At 39.7% G+C, this 19,210-nt stretch overlaps 2 protein-coding genes and 1 pseudogene across 2 annotated transcripts; all 3 read left to right on the top strand.

Moving 5' to 3' along the window:
• Window positions 1–1,074: 1,074 nt before the first annotated feature.
• On the top strand, window positions 1,075–2,984 carry LOC146497123 (tripartite motif-containing protein 16-like; annotated as a pseudogene).
• A 6,061-nt stretch (window positions 2,985–9,045) lies between these two features.
• LOC146497122 (zinc finger BED domain-containing protein 4-like) lies at window positions 9,046–13,802 on the top strand. The gene is given in 4 exon segments (XM_085140953.1): window positions 9,046–11,924; window positions 12,049–13,271; window positions 13,273–13,411; window positions 13,473–13,802. Coding segments are annotated over 3 exon segments (885 nt in total). The 5' UTR covers window positions 9,046–11,924; window positions 12,049–12,848; the 3' UTR covers window positions 13,796–13,802.
• Window positions 13,803–15,380: 1,578 nt separating this feature from the next.
• On the top strand, window positions 15,381–17,493 carry LOC146497121 (tripartite motif-containing protein 16-like). Its single transcript, XM_085140743.1, has one exon. The coding sequence runs from the start codon at window positions 15,641–15,643 to the stop codon at window positions 17,306–17,308; it is 1,668 nt and encodes a 555-aa protein (XP_084996869.1). The 5' UTR covers window positions 15,381–15,640; the 3' UTR covers window positions 17,309–17,493.
• Window positions 17,494–19,210: the final 1,717 nt, after the last annotated feature.

Genomic DNA, 19,210 nt, shown 5'->3' with positions numbered 1-19,210 from the left:
TTTGTCAAGGCAAAACTCAAGGGCTACAGACAGGACAGACTTAAAAGAAGACTTTCAACTGAAACACATTTGCGTAATGTTGCAGAGGTGGACATACAGATGAAGAAAAGAATTCTGGATATGATGGAGTCATCTGAGAGGCCAGCTTCTGAACATCACAGTAAATTATAAGTCACTCTTGAGAGACAAGTTCAGTTGCAGATGGATTTTTACTGCTAAGACAAGTCATGCATCCACCACCACAACCTTTCAACCTGCCACCACACCATGGTCTATGCATGTGCACCACCACCACACGCTGTACCTGGCTCATTTTGAGTACACTGTACAGCCTTGTTAGTTCCCAGAACTCGAAAAAAATTGAGGAAACTCGTTGCCTCAAAAAACTAAGTAAAGCTTACTTAAGATGACTGTTAGGACAACTTACACATTGCAAGTCCTGCAGTATTAAGAATAACTTGATATTTCTGACTGTACAATTTTAATTGTTTACCTACTGACAAACATTTCAAGTTCAACTAAATGAAAAAACTATTTGTGGTAACCTGAATATGATTAAAAATAATTAACAACACTTTTTGTGATGATGTTAAAATCAGCCCAACTTTTATTTTACATTTATTTTATTTATATATTTATTTGGTAGCATCCAGTCTTCCTAACATAAAAGGAAGATTTTTACAAATGTCAATAAGTGTTGGTTAATTTTCTAGTATACCCAAAATAAATTTGGAAATTTCTTCCATTCCTTGTTCTGTCTTTTACTTTTCTGGACAAAAAGTTTAAAATGTAGAGAAAAAGATTTCCAGCTATTTGATCTATTGATCTCTGACGAGCTGTCTGCCATTTCTGTTCATCTGAACAATTTGAATGAGAAAGAAAAGAAACATCAGGAGGTCAGACTCAATAATATTTTAAAAAGAACTCTGACAAGTGTGTAAAAAGGGTTAAACACATACTCTTTCTGGTATTAAGTACAACCTGATAACTCTTCCTCTTTGTCCTCTTATCTAACTTAGCACCTCCTCTCTTTCCACCTGTTTCCAGATCTACAGGTGTAACCAGATTTGAGTTATAAGGAAGTGAAACTCATACAGTCACTGACACTGAGAGGAGAAATGGCGCAGAAAGGAGTTCAGCTGGACCGAGAAACCTTCTCTTGTTCGATCTGTTTGGATCTACTGAAGGATCCGGTGACTATTCCCTGTGGACACAGCTACTGCAGGAACTGTATTAAAAGCTTCTGGGATGGAGAGGAAAAGAAGAAAATCTACAGCTGCCCTCAGTGCAGACAGACTTTCACACCGAGGCCTGTCCTGGTGAAAAACACCATGTTAGCAGATTTAGTGGAGCAGCTGAAGAAGACTGGACTCCAAGCTGCTCCTGCTGATCACTGCTATGCTGGACCTGAAGATGTGGCCTGTGATGTCTGCACTGGAAGAAAAATGAAAGCCTTGAAGTCCTGTTTAGTCTGTTTGACATCTTACTGTGAGAAACACCTTCAGCCTCATTATAATGTGGCTCCATTAAAGAAACACAAGCTGGTGGAGCCCTCCAAGAAGCTCCAGGAGAACATCTGCTCTCGTCATGATGAGGTGATGAAGATGTTCTGCCGTACTGATCAGCAGAGTATCTGTTATCTCTGCCCTGTGGATGAACATAAAGGCCACGACACAGTCTCAGCTGCAGCAGAAAGGACTGAGAGGCAGAGAGAGCTGGAGGTGAGTGGACAAAACATCCAGCAGAGAATCCAGGACAGAGAGAAAGATGTGAAGCTGCTTCAACAGGAGGTGGAGGCCATCAATCAGTCTGCTGATCAAACAGTGGAGCACAGTGAGAAGATCTTCACTGAGCTGATCCATCTCATCCAGAAAAGAAGCTCTGATGTGAAGCAGCAGATCAGATCCCAGCAGGAAACTGAAGTGAGTCGAGTCAAAGAGCTTCAGGAGAAGCTGGAGCAGGAGATCACTGAGCTGAAGAGGAAAGATGCTGAGCTGAAGCAGCTCTCACACACAGAGGATCACATCCAGTTTCTACACAACTACCCCTCACTGTCAGCACTCAGTGAGTCTACAGACTCATCCAGCATCAATATCCGTCCTCTGAGCTACTTTGAGGATGTGACAGCAGCTGTGTCAGAGCTCAGAGATAAACTACAGGACATTCTGAGAGAGGAATGGACAAACATCTCACTGACAGTCACTGAAGTGGATGTTTTACTGTCAGATCCACCAGAGCCAAAGACCAGAGCTGGATTCTTAAAATATTCACGTGAAATCACACTGGATCCAAACACAGCACACAAACAGCTGTTATTATCAGAGGGGAACAGAAAAGCAACACGGATGGATCAACAACAGTCTTATTCTGATCATCCAGACAGATTCACTGTATGGTCTCAGGTCCTGAGTAGAGAGAGTCTGACTGGACGTTGTTACTGGGAGGTGGAGTGGAGAGGGGGAGGAGTTTATGTAGCCGTTGCATACAAGAATATCAGCAGAACGGAGAAAAAAAAAAGGAGATGAATCTAAATTTGGACATAACGACAAATCTTGGGCATTAAATTGTAACAACAACAATTATACATTTTGGTACAACAACATCCAAACTCGTGTCTCAGGTCCTCGTTCCTCCAGAGTAGGAGTGTACCTGGATCACAGAGCAGGTATTTTGTCCTTCTACAGCGTCTCTGAAACCATGACTCTCCTCCACAGAGTCCAGACCACATTCACTCAGCCGCTCTATGCTGGACTGAGGGTTTACTATGAAGCCACAGCTGAGTTGATTAAAGTGAAATAGACTGAAGTCTTTCATATTGTGGGTTTAAATCTGTATTTTAGTTTCATTTTATTTTCTCTCCATCATTTCTGCACAGAGATCAGCTGTCAGTCAAACATTATGGGTGGTACCTCCACATCTTCTAGTTGTTCTCTTGATGTTTCTGAGTTTTTAAAGGAGATCTTTCCTGTGACTGTTTATGGAGGCTATCACTGCTCATCATCATTTTGATTTACTAAAATATTTCTCCACATGAAATGTAAACTTCTCTATCCTCTAAATGTTTCTGGAATATTTGTATTGAAAAATGTCGACATTTCTCTTTATGAGTATGGCAGACCATGTGTGTGTGTTTGTGTTTGTTTTTGTCAAAATCATCAAACAAATGAGGAAAAACTGTGATTTTAATGAATGAATTCATATATTGTGTTGATGTTTATTGTGTGAATAAACTGGAAGGTTTGACTATAAATCAAACTTTGAACAAAGTCTTTTCTTCTGTCTTCATTCCAGGATCTCACTCAAATCTGATGCAGAAAATATGAAACTAATCTGAGAGAATAACTGAAGCAGTTTTCCTCCTGAAGCATCACAAAGTTCAGAGTTCATGTTTAGAGCAGAAGATTCAGCAGTCGCTCTGTGACCTTTCAACTTTCTTCACTAAAACAGCTTCATTACAGAGAAACAAGTCACATTTTCTTGATGTTCTTAAGTCCTTTCAGATGTTTGTAATGGTCCATGAATGCAGCATCAGTGTCGCAGGTTTAAAAGGTCACTTTCTGTTGTGTTCAAAGATTTCCTTCAGATATGGTCTTTAATCAGTAAAGCCAGTGATACAGCAGTGTCATTAGCTGTGTTATTGGCACCAGGCTGTGTTTATGTATGTATTTAATTCTGTCTGAGGATGTCTTCAGCATGAAATGATCATTTGCTCAGCTGCTGTGTCTCATCTCTTATCAGACATTGGTTGGAACAGAGTTTTGTTGCTGACCATCTGACAAGAGGGTGAAGAAAAGCTTCAGGCTTCATTTGGACACTACGTTGGACAGAAGTCTCCACAAAAATGACTCAGAAACACAAATATTATTAATGAAAGTCCAAATGTCAAAAAGGGGTCATACATGATCCTGAGAAATGTCCTTGAACATTTGAACATGAGTCAGAGGGTTGTCAGGTTTCTACACTGCATCGTGGCATCAAGCCTGAGATGTCTGTGTAAACAAGTATGGAGGACACAAATGCACAGACGCAGTCGAGCTGTTTACTGCTGATGAGGAAGGAAAATAGTCTGTTGGATATTAAAGCAGCATTATTAGAGTAAGAACAGATACTTGTGTCCTTCATTTGATCCCCGTCAATTTACAGAAGACTTAAGGACCCTTTGACTTCTAACATACAGCTGCATGTTTACAATTTTATTATTTATTGATTTCTAGCAAAGCGAGACTTTACTGATTAAAGACATATAATCAGACATGTTACTGTTACTTTCTGAAAAAGACTCACATAAAGCAGATTTATCACAAGCAAACATCAAGACACATCCTTCATGGCTTAAAGTTGCAGTGGGACTCTTTCGCCATCTGGTGGTTGTAACAGTTATGACAACTGTTCCTGCATATATGTCCCTCCTCAGTGTGAAGAAGACTGGACTCCAAGCTGCTCCTGCTGATCACTGCGTGTTCCTCCTGTGTCTAAAATCTATTTCCATTATGAATCAGGAAACTGTTTGCACCAATCATAAAGCCAATAAAATACGTCACACACTAAGAAATAACAAAAAGGAATTGTGGATTTCAAGGAGATTTTTCCCTCGATTTTTGAAATCATAAGAATACAAACTAATGCAAGACTGTCATGTTTTCATAAGTTTGTAGAGACATTGTTCTGTTGTATTCTAGGACATCAGTCACTTTTTAAATGCATGCTACTCCTCCTCATCATCATCATCATCATCAGCACCCATGACCTCCTTTTAGTCTTTGTTTTGTTATTTTTCAGAGTTCAGGAGACGTTCTTATGGGATTTCCACAGTGTACAAGTACTGTTTAGACCCTTTACCTAAAAGAAAAGAGTAAAGTACAAAGTAGATTTACTCACTGCAGGAAAATAATGCCTCAATCTGATATATTGTCTTATATGACCTGCAGCTAAAATACTCGAGTATCTTCAAATATGAAGCTGAGTATTACTTCCATACTTTCCTCCACTGCTGATGACCTTGTTACCTGCTGCTCCCTGTTAATGATCAGCCTCAGTTCTGATAGTAAACTGTTGGCTCTCGTTCTGTCAGGTTGTTGCTCAGTGACGTCTTGTTTTCATTTTCCTTCTTCTTCAAATGTGTCTTCCTTTAACTCTTTGCTTTTGTTTCTGCTTCAAACACCAAATGATACACGTGCTGCACCTCTGATGGTTTGTCAGAGAGCAGAACAATTTACATTACAGAGAATATTTTACAGTTGAACATAAATTTTCACTTTTTTCCTCTAAAGTGTGCTCACTGGTTTTTTCCAGCTGCTGTGAGATGTTCATGCCTGACTGTCAGTGTTGGGGAGTAACGGAATACATGTACCGACGTTACGTATTTAAAATAGAAAATATGAGTAACTGTATTCCGTTACAGTTACCGTTTAAAAAGGTGGTATTTAGAATACAGTTACTTTGTTGAAATAAATGGATTACACGGCGGTACTTCCTTGTTTCATATTGTGGCGGGTCAGGCCTGTTTGGGTTTTGTTTGACAGCTACGTTCTGTTGTTCCAGGCTGCAGCGTTACGGTTGCCATGGTTACAGGGTGACGCTCTCTCTCTGCGTGTTTCCTGGGTGAGAGAGGCCTTTTTGTTGTCGTGCTAAGCTAATAGGCAGAATGCTACAGGCATAGCTCTAAAGAATGTAGCATCATGGGCAGTGTAGTCCGTGCTGCAGGGAGAATGGACTGCCATACACGTTATGTGTCTGTGAGCGAGGGAGGGAGAAAAAGGAAAAGTACGAGCTGTCATCGAGCAAAAACGGGAGCTGGAAGCATGTAAATATAATAATAACCACTGCAGCCAAGAAGAGAGCCTGACGAGCCCAGTTGTAAGTAAGCTATTAAGACTCGACTGTACACCGTGTTCGTGTTTTCCTCTGAAACAATAAGTTCCGTTGGAGCAGCCTTTCAACGCCTCTCTCTGTCTCTGGCTAACAAAGTTGACCCAGACAACAAAGTAAAGCTAGTTTTCGGCTACGAGCCGACACAGAACCCACCGTATTAGCCAGAGGTCCCTTTACTACGTTCGGAGCCGCGGACCTTCAGTAACAGTAATAAATCACAGCAATAGTACATTCATGTAGTTGTAAACAGCATGATAATATATTAAGTAATCCAAAGTATTCAGAATACGTTACTCTCATTGAGTAACGTAACGGAATACGTTACAGAATACATTTTAGGGCATGTATTCTGTATTCTGTAATGGAATACATTAAAAGTAACCTTCCCAACACTGCTGACTGTAAAGATGGAAATAAACACAGATGGAAACACTGAGTCAGAGTGTTGCTGCTGGTTAGTCAGTATATTAACAGAACATGGTTCATAAAACTGCTCCTACAACTGTTTTTGAATCATTTTTAAAGACACTTTATTGTTCTGTTTTTGTCTTTTGGCATTTCTGTGCTAATTTCTTGTTTTAATGGTACTCTAATTTAAACTGATTTTTCCTATTTTAATACCTAAATAAATAATCATTTATTTTTTGTTCATTTGTCTAAATTCTGGGAAAAGAAAGAAGTTTGTATTTGTTTAAGATACAATGAAATCATATTTTGACATATTGGAAGATGACATGGAGCTGAAAAAATACTACAGGTATAAATGGAAACTACAGTTTATTTCTGTTATTTCCTGTGATAGTGTTTGTACACTCGCTCATGATAACTGTTCATTCAGCTGCTGTTTTTGTCTGCTGGACATCTTTAGCTTTCAGTAAGGATGCATTCATAGATCAGCAAATCTTTTTGAACCACATTTCTTATGAGACTCAGAGTTTACATTTTGGAAATGTGCTGAGACCTGGGGTAGAAAGAGACTGAAGCCAGCTTCAACCTCGGCAGTTTTGTGTGTGTCTGAAGCAGAAAGATAAGAACTGTGTGGCCAACTCATCACACACATAATCCTGAATCAGAAAAACAGCATCAAGTGTTGTAATTGTTAAACACAGAAGTGTGATTTATATGTGGTTTTACTGATGGTTAACACAGTCGCACAAACACCTGAAACTGATCAAAATATAAAACAACATATTAAACATAAATATGTGCCAGTTACCAGAACTTATATGTGGTTTCACTGAGGTTTAATTATGCTCAGTTTATCAATACTCACTCATACAAAAGTTTGTTATGTTTTATTGATTATTTGGCTTTAGGTTTTCCAGTTTTCCAGCTGCTGCTGTTTAATGTTTGCCTGGGAAAAGAAATTTCAGTTAGTGTGAGAAGTTTGGTTAAGCTGGTGGAAAACAATACTGTTACACTGACCTTTTGGATAAGATTGTCTTACCTGTGGTTTCTCTGATGTGCACGACAAAACAGTCTCCAGGCAGCTTGAGGCCCATTTAAAGGTTCCTGGTGGTACCAAGTGATTGAAGAGAGGATTGAAAAGCCATATTAGTTTATTGTAGATTGTAGTCAGTTGGCCAAGCTTGTAATGAAAAACGGTTCATTACTCGAAGCTTTCAAAGGAGCTTGCAAAGAAAAGCGTCTGGACTTCTTTAAGTTACTTGAAGACGTTTCACCTCTCATCTGAGAGGCTTCTTCAGTTCTAAGGTCAAATGGTGGAGAGTCCCAGATATAAACCTGGTGGGAGTATCCCCCCACAGAGGGACAAAAGGACCCCCTGATGATCCTCTAATCGCCTGAGCCAAGGTGTGGAACTGGGTGTGGGTCCCAATCAGCCAGAGTTTCGGGTGAGTTCGTTGTGAAACCTGGCCCCACCTTATCATGCGAATTCCTGAGGTCAGATGGCCCAGGGTGTGAGTGGGCGTTAAGGCGTCTGGGAAGGGATCTCAAAACTGGATTATAGATGGCAGAGAGTTGGTGTCGTAAACCACCGCCTCTGTTCAAAGATGGTCGCTCACAGTGGACATAGATGGCTTCTTTCACTCCTCTTTCAAACCATCTGTCCTCTCTGTCCAAAATGTGAACATTGGCATCCTCGAAAGAGTGTCCTTTATCCTTAAGATGCAGATGGACAGCTGAGTCTTGTCCTGTGGAGGTGGCTCTTCTGTGTTGTGCCATGCGCTTGTGAAGTGGCTGTTTGGTCTCTCCAATGTAGAGGTCTGGGCATTCCTCGCTGCACTGTACAGCATACACCACATTGTTAAGTCTGTGTTTTGGCGTTTTGTCTTTCGGGTGAACCAGTTTTTGTCTGAGTGTGTTGCTGGGTCTGAAGTACACCGGGATGTCATGCTTGGAGAAAACCCTCCTGAGTTTCTCTGATACACCGGCTACATAGGGGATGACAATGTTGTTGCGTCTGTCCTTCTTATCCTCCCTCGCTGGTGTCTGATCTTCTTTTCTGTGCCTCTTTGCTGACTTTAAGAACGTCCATTTAGGATAGCCGCACGTTTTGAGTGCTTCCTTTACATGTGTGTGTTGTTACTCGAAGCTTTCATCACAGTCCTCTTTGGTGACATCTGGTGGACAAATATATGAAGAGCAGCTTGAGTCTGCAGCTTATAATGAACTGCTTCATTATGATTGCCCACTCTGCAGAGCTGACAGCTTGTGTTTGATGTCATGTGACAGTTCTGTGTGATATCGGGCTGATATGTTGCTTTGAACGCTTACCTTGCAGGAATGTTTTAAATTTACTGATTGGGAAGTTTTTATTCAGTCTTGATGCTTTGGTGGATGTTAGCTCATATGCAGTTTTTTGTAAAGACATGATTATACCCCTTAAGCGTGAGGGGTATAATCATGTACCCTAACAATAAGCCATGGGTCACCAAATGCATCAAATCCTGTTTAAGGAAAAAGAGACAGGCTTTTAAAGAGGGGGCTGTTACTGACTTTCAGGCAGTCACCAAAGACTTGAAAATCGAGCTCTTGAAAGCATATTGGGTTTATGCCTCTGTCTGCTGCACAGCACATCATGACCAAGACAGTGTTAAATTATTGAAACTGTTCCCTGCTGTTGGTGGAGGTTTTGCCCACAATATGGAGTTACTGAAGGTCACAAAACATACTTTCATAAAACAAAAACATGTAAAAATAGATTAAATATTTCACTGACACTTGAAAGTAGCAATACACCTTAAAAGTGTCGATTCACTTTTAGACACTGATTAACAGAAGAGACGTGTAAAGACTTTTGGGAGATTTTTGAGAAATGAGAATTTGTGAAACCTGTTTGCTGTGGGGAATGTTTCTCAGGTGGTGAAACTGGATGAATATTTGGCTTTGCCCTCAGAAACAGTTTTATTGCCAAAAAATGTTCAACTTACCAAATAATTTCTCCTGAGTTTTCTACTGAAATATATAAAATAGGAGAATTTGCAAAATAACAGAAAAATGTTCAAGTTCAATGTGAAAACAAAAATGTCAAAGTGAAAAAAACGCAGTTCTCTGTCCTTGCAGTGAGTTTCCATCTTTAGCAAACTGTTATTAATCTGTATTTAAGTTCATTTTGTCTGAGGATCTCCTCACCATGAAATAATCATTCGATCAGGAGCTGTGTCTCAGGTCGGACTAGAGGTTTGTTTTGATGCCGTTTTATTACTTACAAACTAATATCGCCATCTGGTGGTTATACAGTTTATGACAAAAGTTAATGCTTGTCCCCATTTAAAGACTGCTTCCAAAAGAGGACTGAACCAAGGGCGTAGATTTGGTTTTGGCATTGGTGGGGACGGATGATTCAACCATCGAACCCTGCCTTGTTTCTTTTTTTTTTTTTTTGTCCTTTTTGTCTTTGCTTCTTGATTTTAAAAAAAAAAGGGAGAAATATACTTGCCTACATATCCTATTCTACATGCTTTTAAACCACTTAAAATTACAATTCATAGTTTTATATGTGAATTAGATAATGTTAAATTACTATTAAACAAATGACTGACTAAGTATTTTAGACTTTAGTTTACTTCAGTCATATTCCATATAAATCAGGTATCATACAAAAATAAAAATAGCTTCAAATACAGTCATGACAATAAAAGAATATGACTTTAAGAAATTAACAACATTAGTTCAGTTATATTACACCAACATCTCTGATACATTAGCACTAAGGGAACACTGAATGATCTGGTGGGTTTTGTCCATAAAACTACTCGTCTAAGATTACCACAAAGTAAAAGATCTCTCAGCAAAATTATGCAACATTTTAGGCACTATTGCCCCGATCAAATCAGTGAGCTGGGATGTTTTATTCTAAACATGAACTACTGTTACAGCAACAGACATGGACTACTGGTGTCCCACACAACAACTCAATGTCCACTATGTGAAGGAGCCAAACACATGCCTGCTCCTCTCGTTAACTGAGATAAACTGCTGGCATATTTGTTTTACATCTATACTGTCCAGTATCTCCTGGTGGACACACAGCAGCATTGTTTAATCTCATTTGAGTCATTGTTGACCTTAGCCATCTTTTTAGTCTTCTGAGAGCACTGAAGCTTCTTTCAGCCTCAGTACATGAGTTTTATCCTCAGATTAAAATTATTATTCTGTGCTTGATGTGCCTCACCTTTGGCTCTTCCCCTCTGACTGCACTAGGACATATTGCCACCTGATAAAATAACACATGGATTCGTGCCATATAAAAAGTGAGACATGTCAATTCAGACTCTTTGTCAAATATACACTAATGAATCAATTTACATCAGCAGCCTAACAACTGTCATGATAATAAATACTAGTTAATCTATAGCACCAAATCATCAGTCAGTCACCTGTGACCTCACCTCTTCACCTCTGTCTGAGCTACAACATGGCAGAGCTGCCTCTGTCACCTGATCAATAACAGTGAGACATTCAACATACATGCAGTCACACATGTGCTTCAAATACAGTCATGAACCATCAAGTCATCATCCAATTTCACCTGTGATCTTGTGTCACCATTACTTTCTATCACCTGACAAATAGGACATACATGACAATAAGAATAAAATGTGGAGCTGCTTCAGTGTTTCTGTCAGTTTGTGCAGATCTTGACTCGTCAGTAATGTTTGTAGTGTGAGTGCATTTTTACAACAATTTGTGCAAACTGCACTACAAGGTGGAATATTTGCAAAATCCTGACTACCTCATGATATTTTGTCTCAAAAATTAACGCTATGAATATGTCAGTACCATTAGGATAAAATTATTGTGTCACCAACATTTTAACGTTAGACATATAATTTTAACAGCCTCTGTAAACTAATATCCTGGCTCGCTCGAGGCTCCGTTTTCTCTGACAGTTTCAATCAAAATTAGAAATGCTGCTCTGAGACTGAGAGAACTGATAGTGCTGCCTGCTGTGCAGTTAGTTTACAAAACACGTTATTCATGGTTACATACAATTTTAGACTGATGTGGGCCAAAGCCTAGCATAGCCTGTAACGTTATTGTGTCGAAGCTCCGAATCGTGCGTCGGGTAATCTCGGGGGCGTTTTTCTGAAGCGCGTATCGAGGCTTGCTTTGATTGCGTATGCAGTGACGTTCGAGGCCTCGCGGGCAGTCCGTACCACGTGACTGATTCGGGAACTGGTTCACCGGTTCGCGCCAAATTCGAAATAAAATGGGCAGCAAAACACAGCTGATTCCCCCATCACATTGTGTTGTGGAATTGGATTACGTACGTGTTACATAGTTACTTGAGCATTTCTTCCCTCGATGGAACCAGCAAGGAAAAGAAAATTTCCCCTGTCTGGCAACATTTTGATGTCATCTCTCCTAATAAGGTATACACACTGTAATAAAGAAATGATAAGTACCATAATATAAATAAACCACACCACAGATCCTATAATCAGATTTCTGTCTTTTTGTTTATTAAAAGGTGAAGTGTTTGCTGTGCTCTAAAGAACTTGGATACAGCAACAACACCTCATCTATGCTGAGGCATTACAGAGCCCTGCATGAGAACAAGGAGACTAACCAAGGTGGACCAAGCTCAGGTGAGTTTTTGTAGGTTTTAAGGATACAGTCATTTGATACATTTATATTCCCCATGTAATTCATTAACATTTGGGTTCTATTTACTGAAATATGTAATTTCTTAATGTTTTTTTGTTGTATCAGGGGAGAGGAATGATGTGGATGAGGCCTTGGTCAACATGGTGATAGAGGATTCCCAGCCCTTCACTATTGTGGAGGACAGTGGGTTTAGGAAGCTTGTTAACGTTTTGAACCCTAACTATGTTCTCCCCACAAGGCAGGTGTGTATCTTAAAATATGAAGCATGTTTCCATTTTGCCTTTATTTACATATTAAGTACTGTACCTTCTTTTGTTTAGGCTTTGAAAGCTATGGTGGACCAAAGCTACAAAGAGTCCAAACAAAAAGAAAAACTGACTGTGGCCAAGGTTTCTGCAGTTAGTTTGACATCTGATATGTGGACCTCCATTAACACAGAGGCTTACCTAGCCGTCACCTGCCATTTCATTGACTCTAACACTGCATTGCATTCTGTAGTGTTAGGTGTTCAGCACTTCCCTCAAGCACATACTGCTGTCAATTTGTCACAAGTAACAGCAGCACTCATGTCAGAGTGGGGCATTACAGACAAAGTTACATGTTATGTGACTGATGGAGCAGCAAACATGGGTGCTTGTGCTAAGGAGCTTCGTTTGCGTCACAGTAATTGTGTGGCACATACATTAAACCTAATGGTCAAAAAAGCTCTTGATCAACACACGACGCTGTCTGACATCCGGACTACCTGTAGGAGGATAGTGGGATATTTCAAGAGCAGTACAACTGCTAAGGTTTGTTCCATTATTTCATTACTGCTTTGAGGTGCTGCTGCAGTAACACAGCTTGAATTAATCAGTTTGTGTTGGCTGTTTTTCTAGGAGAGGCTGACAGAGTTGCAGGAGCAAATGGGCCGGCCTGCACTGAAGTTAATTCAAGAGGTGGATACACGTTGGAACAGCACATTCCAAATGCTTCAACGTGTTCATGAACTCAGGGAACCTATTGGAGCATCGTTAGCTGGCCTGCACACTGATATTTGCCCACTATCCTCTGAACAGTATGACCTTATGGCAGAATGTCTTAAAATACTCTCCCCATTTAATGATGCCACCACTGAGCTGTCAGAGGAAAAGCGAGTGTCTGGATCCAAAGTAATTCCACTTCTAACAATGTTGCACCACGCACTAAATGAAGAGGAAATGGGAGTTGTCCTAACTCCAGAGAGCTCCACCATGGTTGAGTGTCTAAGGAGACAATTAAAGGAGAAGCTCTACACATTGCAGTCAATGAGCATCATGTCACTGGCAACATTGCTGGATCCAAGGTTAAAAAAAAATAGGCTTCTTTAGCCCAAATAAAGCAATGGATGCTGAGAAGAGACTTATTTTTGAATGTGCTGCTATTTTGCGGCACGTGGCCTTCTCATCAGCAGCCTCATCATCAAAAGCTTCTCAGCCTGTGACTCAAGGTATATGAGCACATTTCGATTATTATATTGTATTTAGTTACTTACATTCTGTTTGTTTTAGGTAGCAAACTGTGGCATCGTTTGGACACCACTGTTCTGGAGACAAAGACCCCAAATGCTACTGCTGATGCAACAGCTGAAGTACAGAAATACCTCCATGAACCAAATATGGGCAGACTGGAGAATCCGCTGGAGTACTGGGCTGGACACAAATTTCTTTATCCAAACTTGTATAAACTTGCTGTGGTTTTTCTTGCAACCCCTGCTTCATCTGTGCCCTGTGAGAGGATATTTTCAAAAGCAGGAGAAATCCTCTCAAAAAAGAGGAACCGTCTTAAGCCCAGCACTGTGGAAAAGCTGCTATTTTTGAATAAAAACAAATGAAAACTTTTCCCTAGTGTCATGAGCACTGTTATAAAGTCACAACCACATTCACATCACAACTCCCTCCCTTTTTGTTTCCATGTACATTCCTGTGTTAAGCTGCCAATTTATTATACACTAACATTAATTAAATTAAAATAATATAAAATTAGTATAATATTAAATATAACTAATATTTAGAGTTTAGTTATTGGTGTCATGAACAAAAGTAATTTCTTTATTCATTCAACTTGAAGCGCCACACACTAGTTTGTGTCATTATTGAGATGTACATAAGCATGATTACACAGTTACACAATCATCCCAAAAACTCTGTACTGATAGTTTCCACTTTCTCTTTTGTATCAGACATACTGAGACAATATTCGGGATAAATAACCATAAAAACAATTTATTTATTCAGTTTAGAGGTTTACACATCACATCATTATAATCATTGAGCCCGTTTCACTTGAATCGTCCACTTGATGGCGCAGTAGAGCAAATGAATCATCACAATGCTTCGAACAATGAGTCGACCAGTTGGATGGAAAGCTTCATTTCATCACGAGGCTTCATCTCACCATCACTACATTTTATGAGTGAGCTTGACTTTAAGTGACTTACAGGTTTCTTTGAAAAATACTTTCTTATATCCAGATTCTTCCTGGTTGCTGCCGTCCTCCTCTCCTCCTCGCAGCGCAGGCTTGCCGCTGCTAAAACTAAACAGAGCTCCAATCACATTGGCCATATTTGTCACGTGACGTAGGACTCCAGTAGAGAACGTAATTTAACTCTTTCTGCACCGCTGGGTGAATGAGACGCTGACAGATCGTTTTTTTCTTTCTATCGGGTTTGTTTTTCTTTCTAATTATTGGTGGGGACAATTCAATAATCGCTGGATATTGGTGGGTCCCTTCCGTCCATGCCAAATCTACGCCCTTGGACTGAACAGTCGTTTAGCTTCTAGTTTAATCGGCTTTGCTGTGTAATCTTTGCTGCCAACAGTGTAGTGAAACATTTAAGCTGTACATGAAAGTTAATGTGTAATTATGATGATCTTTACCACAAAGATTTTAAATGAAAGAATAAACAAAGGGCATGAAAACTGATTCTTATGTCTACTGTGTATCTTCAGTGTGAATGTTGAGTTATATTTGAGTGTCTGCATTTAAAGCACATATTAATGTATTGTTTCGAAATCCATGGTGGTACACAGGAAAAATTACTAAAGAATGTAGAATTAGAACACTATCTGTATTTGTTTTTTAAATAGTTTTACATATATTTTACTATTTAAAAAAAAAATCAAGAAATCAAGCTTGCTGCCTGTCTTTACAGTAATTTCATTTGAACATAGGTTTGATTTAGTGGAGTCAGTTGTTCCCATGCATCATTCTGTAAGTGTGAGAATGAACTAAGATTAGAAAATGTCAAAATATAAAGTGTGATTTATTTTTATTCATCACAGCATCCTAAACTTTGCTGAACTTTCTAAAATATAAAATGAACTCACTGAGTGTTGACTGTCACATTTCAAAGCACCAAGTAAAGTTAAACTATTAAACTTTTACTGGGTCAGACTTGTTACTACATGTTGTAACCAAACATACCACACCCTGCATCATGTGATTGGCTCTTGGTTGCTCTGTAAGAATATTTCTTTAGTGCCTCCCTTCACAGATGTGTCTGTATCAGGATGGGTCTAAACAACATGGTGTAAATGCAGTTGCTGGTGAGCCTCATTTCCTGTAGGAGGTGAAAAAGAGCAGAGATCTGTTTCCCTTCAGAGCACAGAGGTTGTTTCTGTTCAGAGGAAGTGAAACTGTCTGACAGTCACTGAGAGACGGTGAAACGGCACAGCACATGAATCAAATGGATCAAACAAAATTCTGCTGTTCAGTCTGTTTGGATCTACTGAAGGATCCGGTGACTATTCCCTGTGGACACAGCTACTGCATGAACTGTATTAAAAGCTTCTGGGATGAAGAGGAAAAGAAGGAAATCTACAGCTGCCCTCAGTGCAGACAGACTTTCACAGCGAGGCCTGTCCTGGAGAAAAACACCATGTTAGCAGATTTAGTGGAGGAGCTGAAGAAGACTGGACTCCAAGCTGCTCCTGCTGATCACTGCTATGCTGGACCTGAAGATGTGGCCTGTGATGTCTGCACTGGGAGAAAAATGAAAGCCTTCAAGTCCTGTCTGGTGTGTTTGGTCTCTTACTGTGAGAAACATGTTAAGATTCATTATGAATGTCCTGCATTTGACAAACACAAGCTGGTGGAGCCCTCCAAGAAGCTCCAGGAGAACATCTGCTCTCGTCATGATGAGGTGATGAAGATGTTCTGCCGTACTGATCAGCAGAGTATCTGTTATCTCTGCCCTGTGGATGAACATAAAGGCCACGACACAGTCTCAGCTGCAGCAGAAAGGACTGAGAGGCAGAGAGAGCTGGAGGTGAGTCGACAAAACATCCAGCAGAGAATCCAGGACAGAGAGAAAGATGTGAAGCTGCTTCAACAGGAGGTGGAGGCCATCAATCAGTCTGCTGATCAAACAGTGGAGCACAGTGAGAAGATCTTCACTGAGCTGATCCATCTCATCCAGAAAAGAAGCTCTGATGTGAAGCAGCAGATCAGATCCCAGCAGGAAACTGAAGTGAGTCGAGTCAAAGAGCTTCAGGAGAAGCTGGAGCAGGAGATCACTGAGCTGAAGAGGAAAGATGCTGAGCTGAAGCAGCTCTCACACACAGAGGATCACATCCAGTTTCTACACAACTACCCCTCACTGTCAGCACTCAGTGAGTCTACAGACTCATCCAGCATCAATATCCGTCCTCTGAGCTACTTTGAGGATGTGACAGCAGCTGTGTCAGAGGTCAGAGATAAACTACAGGACATTCTGAGAGAGGGATGGACAAACATCTCACTGACAGTCACTGAAGTGGATGTTTTACTGTCAGATCCACCAGCAGAGCCAAAGACCAGAGCTGGATTCTTAAAATATTCACGTGAAATCACACTGGATCCAAACACAGCAAACAAAGAGCTGTTATTATCAGAGGGGAACAGAAAAGTAACAGCAGTGAAACAACAACAGTCTTATTCTGATCATCCAGACAGATTCACTAACTGGCTTCAGGTCCTGAGTAGAGAGAGTCTTACTGGACGTTGTTACTGGGAGGTGGAGTGGAGAGGGAACGGAGTTGATGTAGCAGTCGCATACAAGAATATCAGCAGAAAAGGAGGGAGTAAAGAATGTGGATTTGGATATAATGACAAATCTTGGTCATTATATTATTTCAACAACATTTATACATTTTGGTACAACAACATTGAAACTCGTGTCTCAGGTCCTCGTTCCTCCAGAGTAGGAGTGTACCTGGATCACAGAGCAGGTATTTTGTCCTTCTACAGCGTCTCTGAAACCATGACTCTCCTCCACAGAGTCCAGACCACATTCACTCAGCCGCTCTATGCTGGACTGAGGTTTTACTTTATTGGAGACTCTGCTGAGTTGATTAAAGTGAAATAGACTGAAGTCTTTCATATTGTGGGTTTAAATCTGTATTTTAGTTTCATTTTATTTTCTCTCCATCATTTCTGCACAGAGATCAGCTGTCAGTCAAACATTATGGGTGGTACCTCCACATCTTCTAGTTGTTCTCTTGATGTTTCTGAGTTTTTAAAGGAGATCTTTCCTGTGACTGTTTATGGAGGCTATCACTGCTCATCATCATTTTGATTTACTAAAATATTTCTCCACATGAAAATGTAAACTTCTCTATCCTCTAAATGTTTCTGGAATATTTGTATTGAAAAATGTCGACATTTCTCTTTATGAGTATGGCAGACCATGTGTGTGTGTTTGTGTTTGTTTTTGTCAAAATCATCAAACAAATGAGGAAAAACTGATTTTAATGAATGAATTCATACATTGTGTTGATGTTTTATTGTGTGAATAAACTGGAAGGTTTGACTATAAATCAAACTTTGAACAAAGTCTTTTCTTCTGTCTTCATTCCAGGATCTCACTCAAATCTGATGCAGAAAATATGAAACTAATCTGAGAGAATAACTGAAGCAGTTTTCCTCCTGAAGCATCACAAAGTTCAGAGTTCATGTTTAGAGCAGAAGATTCAGCAGTCGCTCTGTGACCTTTCAACTTTCTTCACTAAAACAGCTTCATTACAGAGAAACAAGTCACATTTTCTTCATGTTCTTAAGTCCTTTCAGATGTTTTTAATGGTCCTTGAATGCAGCATCAGTGTCGCAGGTTTAAAAGGTCACTTTCTGTTGTGTTCAAAGATTTCCTTCAGATATGGTCTTTAATCAGTAAAGCCAGTTATACAGCAGTGTCATTAGCTGTGTTATTGGCACCAGGCTGTGTTTATGTATGTATTTAATTGTGTCTGAGGATGTCTTCAGCATGAAATGATCATTTGCTCAGCTGCTGTGTCTCATCTCTTATCAGACATTGGTTGGAACAGAGTTTTGTTGCTGACCATCTGACAAGAGGGTGAAGAAAAGCTTCAGGCTTCATTTGGACACTACGTTGGACAGAAGTCTCCACAAAAATGACTCAGAAACACAAATATTATTAATGAAAGTCCAAATGTCAAAAAGGGGTCATACATGATCCTGAGAAATGTCCTTGAACATTTGAACATGAGTCAGAGGGTTGTCAGGTTTCTACACTGCATTGTGGCATCAAGCCTGAGATGTCTGTGTAAACAAGTATGGAGGACACAAATGCACAGACGCAGTCGAGCTGTTTACTGCTGATGAGGAAGGAAAATAGTCTGTTGGATATTAAAGCAGCATTTATTAGAGTAAGAACAGATACTTGTGTCCTTCATTTGATCCCCGTCAGTTTACAGAAGACTTAAGGACCCTTTGACTTCTAACATACAGCTGCATGTTTACAATTTTATTATTGATTTATTTCTAGCAAAGCGAGACTTTACTGATTAAAGACATATAATCAGACATATTACTGTTACTTTCTGAAAAAGACTCACATAAAGCAGATTTATCACAAGCAAACATCAAGACACATCCTTCATGGCTTAAAGTTGCAGTGGGACTCTTTCGCCATCTGGTGGTTGTAACAGTTATGACAACTGTTCCTGCATATATGTCCCTCCTCAGTGTGAAGAAGACTGGACTCCAAGCTGCTCCTGCTGATCACTGCGTGTTCCTCCTGTGTCTAAACTGTAAACCCGAATTAGTTGACTGAACTCAAAGATTTAAGTACACAAACTCATCTCTTCTAAGTATGGTGGTACTCAAAATTTGTATTTATTGTTAACCTAAAAATTTAAAATTATATTTTATATTTTATTAATTGAGCTTTACTCAAAGACTTTATACTTTAATTTCAATATTTTTGTGTTTCTTATAGTTTATTATTTTGATGCAACACAATGCAATTATA

The sequence above is a fragment of the Neolamprologus multifasciatus genome, chromosome 18 (assembly GCF_963576455.1).
Source record: "Neolamprologus multifasciatus chromosome 18, fNeoMul1.2, whole genome shotgun sequence".
NCBI classification, from domain to species: Eukaryota; Metazoa; Chordata; class Actinopteri; order Cichliformes; family Cichlidae; genus Neolamprologus; species Neolamprologus multifasciatus.
Note: the sequence above shows the minus strand (reverse complement) of the source record. Positions and strands in the feature narration are given on the sequence as shown.

What these genes read in the sequence shown, in the direction of transcription:
- LOC146497121 (XM_085140743.1), top strand. Translation starts at nt 15,641, where the DNA reads ATGAATCAAATGGATCAAACAAAATTCTGCTGTTCAGTCTGTTTGGAT.